Here is a 7,192-nt window from a genome sequence, read left to right as displayed (position 1 = left end):
TACAATACATCAAAACATAATGGATATATATACATACATATATATATATATAATATAATATAATATAATTCGTAACCAAGTATGTCCTACAAAACAGAATTTAATCTCTAAACAATGTATCAAATATACTGTAACTTATATATTCAGTTCATTTGTGCGTCAGTTGGGGGTCACCTGCTTCGGGACTTGCTCGCGCCGCTCCGGCCGCCACCGTCTCCTCCTCCATCATCCAGGCTTTCAGACATCTCTCCCGGAGCTGCTGCATCTTTTGCGCTCGCAGAATGTTGCGGCACTTGAACTCCAGGTGGCGTAGCTCCTCCTCGATCAGCGCCATCTCGTGCTCGCTTAAAGTCGCGTTGCAGCTCCCGTCCATCACCGAAGAAGAAGAGGCAGCTTCCTCCTCTCCTCCCGCCTCTGCCTCTTTTCTCTCTTCATGCTCTTTCAGCTCCGCCTCCACGTCGTCACACTCAGTTTTCGCCGCGTCTCTTTGCTGTTTTTCGTGGCGTTTCTCGTACTGGCACTTGATCTCCAGCAGCTCCTGGTATCGCTGGCACTCCTCCTCCGTCAGGCCCGGCATCATCATCGCCAGAGGGGGCTGGTAGTGATGGTGGTGGTAGTGCTGCGGGTCAGAGGTCAGAGGTTAGCAGCCAGAAACCTACATCAGGCCATGAAAGTCCATCATATCTTAAATTTAAAGATGGCAAATTCGAAACCTCGAAATGTTTCAACACCTTTAAACCATTGTTCTGAAACGTTTCGAAACCTGTTCTGGCATCCACTGGCGGCAGCTGGCATTGCAGTCGTTGCTTAATGTTTGTGTTGAGAGCTCGCAGGTGTGAGTCCGGCTGCCGGCACTGCCATCACCGGCAGCTGCCAAGAAGACGCGGCTTAAACTTGGCAAGCTGCAAGAAACAAGCGAGGCCTCCTCCAGCCGCCCGACTCAGCGTGAATTACTCTCAGAATCAGGCAAAATAAGCCGGCCGACTCTGACGGCCGTCACAGGGAGGGGATGAGAAGGATCTTCAGCCCGACAGCCAGTAAAACGCTTTATCTCTTTTTGTCCAGCAGCACTAAACGCGGTGGGAGCGCCGGTCGGTCGCAGCTGCAGTTGCTATGAGACGACTGACAGCCCGACTGAAGTGCACCGCTCTGGATGACAGCGTAAAGTGGTTTCTCAGAGCTGAAACACACGAACGCACAAAGTACATCCCCCTGGAAGTCCATCTGAGCCATTCGGGTCATTTCGGTTTAACCCTTTCAAACCTGGACTGACATCAGTTTTGTTGAAACTTTGAAACGTGAGCAAATTCATTATTTTGATTTTATTTAAAAACATGGGAAAAGAGTTGGCACGTACCGTCCCACAAATTGCAAAAAAAAAATTAGTAGAAAAAAAAGGGAAATAGAGAGAATCATTAGAAAATCATTTGATAGAAAGGTTAAGATATGAAGAAAAATACATTCATAATTACTATGATGAAAAAAATATTCAAAATTAATTTCTTGCTAAGTTTTGGCTTTTGCTCATGTCTTCATTTTATGTTTTAGACAGAAATTAAGCCAATTTGCTCAGGTTTCAGAGGATTAAAGAATATTTCAAGCTGTATTTTCCATTATTGTTCTTGACAACAAATCCTATGAAAAGCCCAAAAAATACAGTGAGTTAGTGCTTCTCTCATAACTTTCTGACATCTTAAGCTTTCTGTACCAGTCAGCCCCGAGCCCGCTGGTTCCTTTTGGAGATGTAGTGTGTCGTTTTTATTTTTATGTAGTGTTTTTATCGTACTTTTGAGGAAAAGTCACTTGAGCAGGATGAAATCCTGCATTTGTTGGGGACTATTTTCAGCGGCGGATTAATCCACATTTGTTGCCCCAGTGAGTGTTGTGTTAGCAGGACAGTGTGTGTGCGATTGAGTCAAAATAAACTATGGTGTGTGTTCATGCTGATGAGTGCAGCAGTGTGGCTCATTAATGAGCCTTTAATATGTTTTTTTTATAACACAGATGGAGTCACAAAGAAAGGGGATGTTGTATATCGTGCTATCAATACACACAATACTTCATTTGTTATTGTTAGGTTGGCCCTTTTTATGGGATTTGATGCAGAAATCACCAGACTGATCCTTTTCTCATTCACTCACCTTGTGGTGGTGGTGATGGTGGTGGGGGCTGTACGCTGCTCCTCCCGTTCCTCCTCCGGCGGCCCAGTCCAGGCCGAGGAGGGAGTCGGAGCTGAGCTGGAGGTCTCGCAGGTGGAGGAAAGGAGGGGTGGTGTCTCCTCTGCCGTGCCCGGGGCTGGGGCCGAGTCCTGGGCTGGGTCTAGGACTGGGCCTGGGGACGTGAAACAGGACGGGTTTGTTGTGGTATCCTAAAACTTAGTCTGTTGGATTTAGGATCTATTGAGGATTTAGGATCTTTCCAATAACTGCCGAGTTGTAATTCTCACACATATTGTTTTAAATATATTCTAAACAAGGCGGACTGCTGATGCCTCCGTCAGTACGTTTACATGCGCTGTTAAGGCGAGCTTTGGTTTTTAGATCTTTCTGTGCCTTTATTCTGATAGGACAGCGATAGCTTGAAAAGGGGGAGAGAGAGAGAGGATGACATGCAGCAAAGGGTCGAGGGTGGAATCGAACCCACGTGTGCTGCGGTGAGGACACAGCCTTTGTACGTGGGGCGCCCGATCTATCAGCTGAGCTACTTGGTGCACCGAGTCGTGGTTATAGCTTGATTAGACCATTTAATTGTCCCCGTGTAGAAGCAGTGAGGGAGAATGGATTTATTGACAGAAGTATGTCCGACTCCTCCGCAGCAGGTGGCCGTACGCCCTCTTTGAGCCGGTTTCTACTGGACTTTCTCCGGTTGACCTAATACATCACGTACTGAACAAGTTAGCCAGCGGCAAACATGTTGCTGTCAGAAACGTAGATAACTTATCGGCGCCGCACATTCGACCTTCGACCTTCGTCTTATTTCGTTTCCTTCCCTTCTTGTTTTGTTTTTCCCGGCCTTTTTCAGTAATGCTGTTTGACTCCTGAGTCAGCGCACGGTGTGGCGACTACGGAGCACGCTCAGAACGCCAAGGCCAAAGTACGATGTCAGTCGAACCAACGTGTTTAAATTCTAGTTTTAGTCGGACTAAAACAATAATTGGACTTTTTCTGGTATCACGTAAACAAACTGAGTGAAACAAATCAATCACCCCGTTTCCTATATAGATATTGAACATTTTGGAAAGTGCGGAGCAAACTTTACCGCCCCTCAGTGATATGACACATTTTGTTACTGCGACCTTTGACCCTTGGGGGCCCGGTCCTACCTGGGGCTGGGTCCCGCTCTGAACTTCCTGGTGCTGCCTGGTGTGTTGGTGGTGTTGGTGTTACAGGCGCTGGTCTGATCACCCAGCAGGTCGTGTTCGGACGACTCCTCGTAGCGGGTGCTGTCGTCGGTCCGGCCCACTCCGCTGTCCAGCTCCTGGCTGTTGGACAGCAGAGGAGCCAGGCTCAGCAGAGGAGGGAGGGGCACGGGTGGGTCTCTGTCCTCCTTCTCTCCTCTCTCTCCGTCCTCCCCGTCCTCATCTTCCTCCTCTACGTCCACATCACCCTCCACACCCTCTCTACCTCCTGCTCCCCCCGCGCAGGCCAGGTCTCCTCCTCCTCCTCCTCCTCCTCCTCCTCCGCCCCGGCAGAGGCGATAATATCCAGAGGGGTGAGTGGAAGTGAGGGAGCAGGAGGAGGCTCGGGGGTTTGGGTGGAAGTCTCCTCCTTCCAGAGTCAGGTCCATGTCTTCCTCAGGACCAACAGGGTTTTCATTCTGTAAATAAACAGAGTGTGAAAATGAAAAATAATATAGACCTCAGAGAGTCAGAGGAGGTCGAAACTCCAGCAACACTGTTACGTCTTTTCCACCAAAATGAATGCATGTTTTTTTAAGAAAAGTATGTGATCAACTCCGTTTCCATTGCTAGTAAACCAGAGCTGTGTACACGACTCTGCAGCAAAGGGGATATGGCTTTCTGTGTGTGTGTGTGTATGATTAACACACACACACACACACACACACACACACACACACACCTGAAAATGGGGGCCTGAAAACGCCCCCAAAAGGGCAAAACCAGAAATTTTGAAACCAGGTTCCAGAGTGTAGTTTTTTTGAAACACCATCTCTTCTGTAGCTGCGTATACTGGCAATGCTGCCAGAACGGTGACATCATGTTGACATTTCCGCCTCATGATGCGCATGCGCATTACGTTTTGGACAAATAGCCATGCATGAGTAGGAGGACAACAATAACGAAAGTGGACCGCTGAGCTGTGTTTGTGCTGCGGACGCTGTGGAGTTTAGTGATGCTCCTCCAGCAAAGTGAGGATCTGTTGCTCCTCCACTGTGATCAGCGTGTGCTGTTTGGTCATTACAGAGTTACACCGCCAGCTGCTGGCCTGGCATGCATACTGCAGCATTTTTGTCCACAAGGATCTTTTTTGCTATGTCATCATATGAACGTGGATGTTTTTTTAAACGCGAAGGAAAGACTTTTTCATTTTTAGTCGGGTCGCTCTTGTCTGAACACGGCCAAAGTTTGAACATATCTCCTGTAAAATGCTATGAAACCTTCCGATGTATCTGTGGTTTGCAGAAACGTACATTCCAACATCTTTTTTCCTGCGATTGGGTCGGAGATGAAGACGAATCGTTGTTTCAGATCTCATTCCAGGATTTATCAACAATAAGAAAAATGTCACTCAGAATTTGTGTTGGAGGTTTGCTCGTAGGTGTGTCAGTTGTTCTTCAGAGGGCAACTAGTACAAATGTGTGTGTGTGTGTGTGTGTGTGCGCGTGTGTGTGTTTGAGTGACCTTGACGGAAGAAACTGGGTCACAGGATAAATATGTCCTCCTCTCTTCATCAATCATCCCTCCATCCCCTCATCACTTCACCTGTCTCTGATATACGTCTCCCGCTCCGTCTTTTCTCAGCGGGCTTCACTGCAGCTTGATTTAAAATACAGTTTCTGTTTGCCTCCATAAATATTCCACCATCTACTAAAAATCACTAAATAATTATAAATAAAATAGTACAAGTAAAAATGATAGATTTTTGCATTTTACTGCCGGACTGTGCTTTGATTTAACAGTGCATAACCATCTATATTTTAAACACTGAGAAATCGATGTTAGCGGTTTAAAAAACACAACTCAAGGATGAATTATTAGCTTTTTTTCAGTGCTTTCAGCTTCGTATCACAGCCTTGAAGAAAAGACTAATGTAGCAAGCTGATGTTAAACTACATTTCCAAAATGAAAAATGAACATTTCCTGGGCGGACTGTAAGCCGTTGGCTATTTTGGGAAAGACATGCAGAAAGCCCCATCAACTCTGCAGGAGAGGAGTTCCCCTTTTTAGTTGTTGTTTTGCAGCTTTTTGTAGTCGTTACGCATCTCTCTGGTTTTTGCATTATTTTAAATCTCTTTGCAGCTATTCTGCATCTCTTTGTCGTCACTGTGTGCATTTTTTGTGGTTGTATTACCGATTTTATAACAGTTGTGAGTCTCTTGTGTCTCTTCGCAGCTGTTTTATTTCTCTAATCAGTCATTTTGCATCTCTTTGTTTGTTTAGCTCTTTTTGTAGTAGTTTTGAGTCTCTTTGTGTCTCTTTGCAGTGATTTTTCATCTTATGATAATTTTGTGTCTCTTTGTTATTTTTTGTCTCTTGATAGTTGTTTTATGATTCTTTGTTGTCATTTTGAGCCTCATCCTGATCCATACGTGTTAATTTGAGTGAAATTTTGCAAGTAAAACCTGGAGGGGCCCCAAACACTCTGGGTCCATGGGCCTGGGCCTGAACTGTGGGGACCACAGAAGAGAGTCTGACAGTGTAGAGTTTGTCCTGAGGGTGGTGCTAGAGAGGCTTTTTGAAGCTTTATTAAAATCTAAAGGGCTTATCAGTTAATTTTCTGACAGGCTCAGTCTGGGTTTAGACACACAGCTGTGTGGACCTGCATCACCATAGTTTGCTTCATTGCTGAAAAAGGCAACAATACACACTCTCTCCCTCTTTCGTCGTAGCTGCTCCCCCGTCACTCCCCAGTTTGTTATTTGCTTAGTCAATAAAACATCCATCATCTGCTGTTTACGCATTACAGATAGACCTGACGGGCTGACGTGTCAGAGTCGTCTAAATACTGACTGAGTGAGTGACGGCTCATTCGTTTGGTTGACGTGTGAGTGCACACACATGCACACACGTGCACACACATGCACACACATGCACATGGTGCACAATCATCAGTGAATATGTGTGTATTTTAAGTGACGTGTAAAAATATGCCGTCCTGCAGTTCCTCCTCTGTCAGCAGATGTGGACACACACACTCTGGGACCTGCTGTCATACGAGGAACATTTATCATGGCTGTGCGTGCGTGTGTGTGTGTGTGTGTGTGTGTGTGTGTGTGTGTGTGTGTGAGTTATAACACAGAGTAGACAAAGTGTTGAGGTTTATGTTGTGAAGAATAAAGTCTGACTGTGAATGCAGACTGAAGCCGGATGTGTTAGTCTCCAATTGTGAATCATACAGAGAAGTGATTTGCTTTTGATTGAGATATTTAGAATTTTAAACAAGCTGAGTGTGAATATTTTATTTCTGTTAGTTTGGTTAATTTACTGGATGTTCGTCAGACAGGCCTGTTTTGAAGAGGATGGAGGCTGCTGCTGTGCAGAAGTAGCGAGTTTACTGCTACATCATGTTGTGCAGTATTCATCAGACTGTCATGAATCCCATCAACAGTTTTGCCATTTGGGTCCACACCATTACCCGGCCGGCGTGTTCCTGCGGTGCTCCAAGTAAGTGCAGTCTGCACACAGTTATTGCAGCCGGCAGACACGGGATCCACGGCTACATTGCAGTGAGCATTTACATCACCAAGGCAACATGACCCATACAAACACAAACAAGACAGGTTGATGAAACAGAGAACTGATGAATGCCATTCAGGTTTACGCAAAATCCCGTTGTGGACATTAACGTCCACGCAGACAACAATTTGTCATCTTGGAAAGCTGCCACGGCTTTTGCCCTGCAGGCCGACGTTTGTTTTGTCAGCAGTTACGTGGTTAATGCCGCTGGCTGACAAATTACACTCCAATCAAACAGCTCTCCTGGCCCTCGCCCTCATGTGTCAAGCTGTGCAC

The 7,192-nt window shown here is 46.0% G+C and overlaps 1 protein-coding gene across 1 annotated transcript in view; it reads right to left on the bottom strand.

The window, feature by feature from the left end:
• Positions 1-148: 148 nt before the first annotated feature.
• The window catches only part of LOC121946637 (PDZ domain-containing protein 4-like), a 40,479-nt gene continuing 33,435 nt past the window's right edge, over positions 149-7,192 (bottom strand). The window contains exons 9-11 of the mRNA XM_042491305.1: positions 3,323-3,816; positions 2,142-2,331; positions 149-619 (exon numbers count right to left, since the gene is read on the bottom strand). Coding sequence (XP_042347239.1) covers positions 149-619; positions 2,142-2,331; positions 3,323-3,816 — 1,155 coding nt within the window. The remainder of the gene's footprint in view (positions 620-2,141; positions 2,332-3,322; positions 3,817-7,192) is intronic.

The sequence above is a fragment of the Plectropomus leopardus genome, chromosome 8, assembly GCF_008729295.1.
Source record: "Plectropomus leopardus isolate mb chromosome 8, YSFRI_Pleo_2.0, whole genome shotgun sequence".
Classification (NCBI taxonomy): domain Eukaryota; kingdom Metazoa; phylum Chordata; class Actinopteri; order Perciformes; family Serranidae; genus Plectropomus; species Plectropomus leopardus.
The sequence above is the reverse complement of the archived record's forward strand: the minus strand, read 5'-3'. Positions and strand labels throughout refer to the sequence as shown.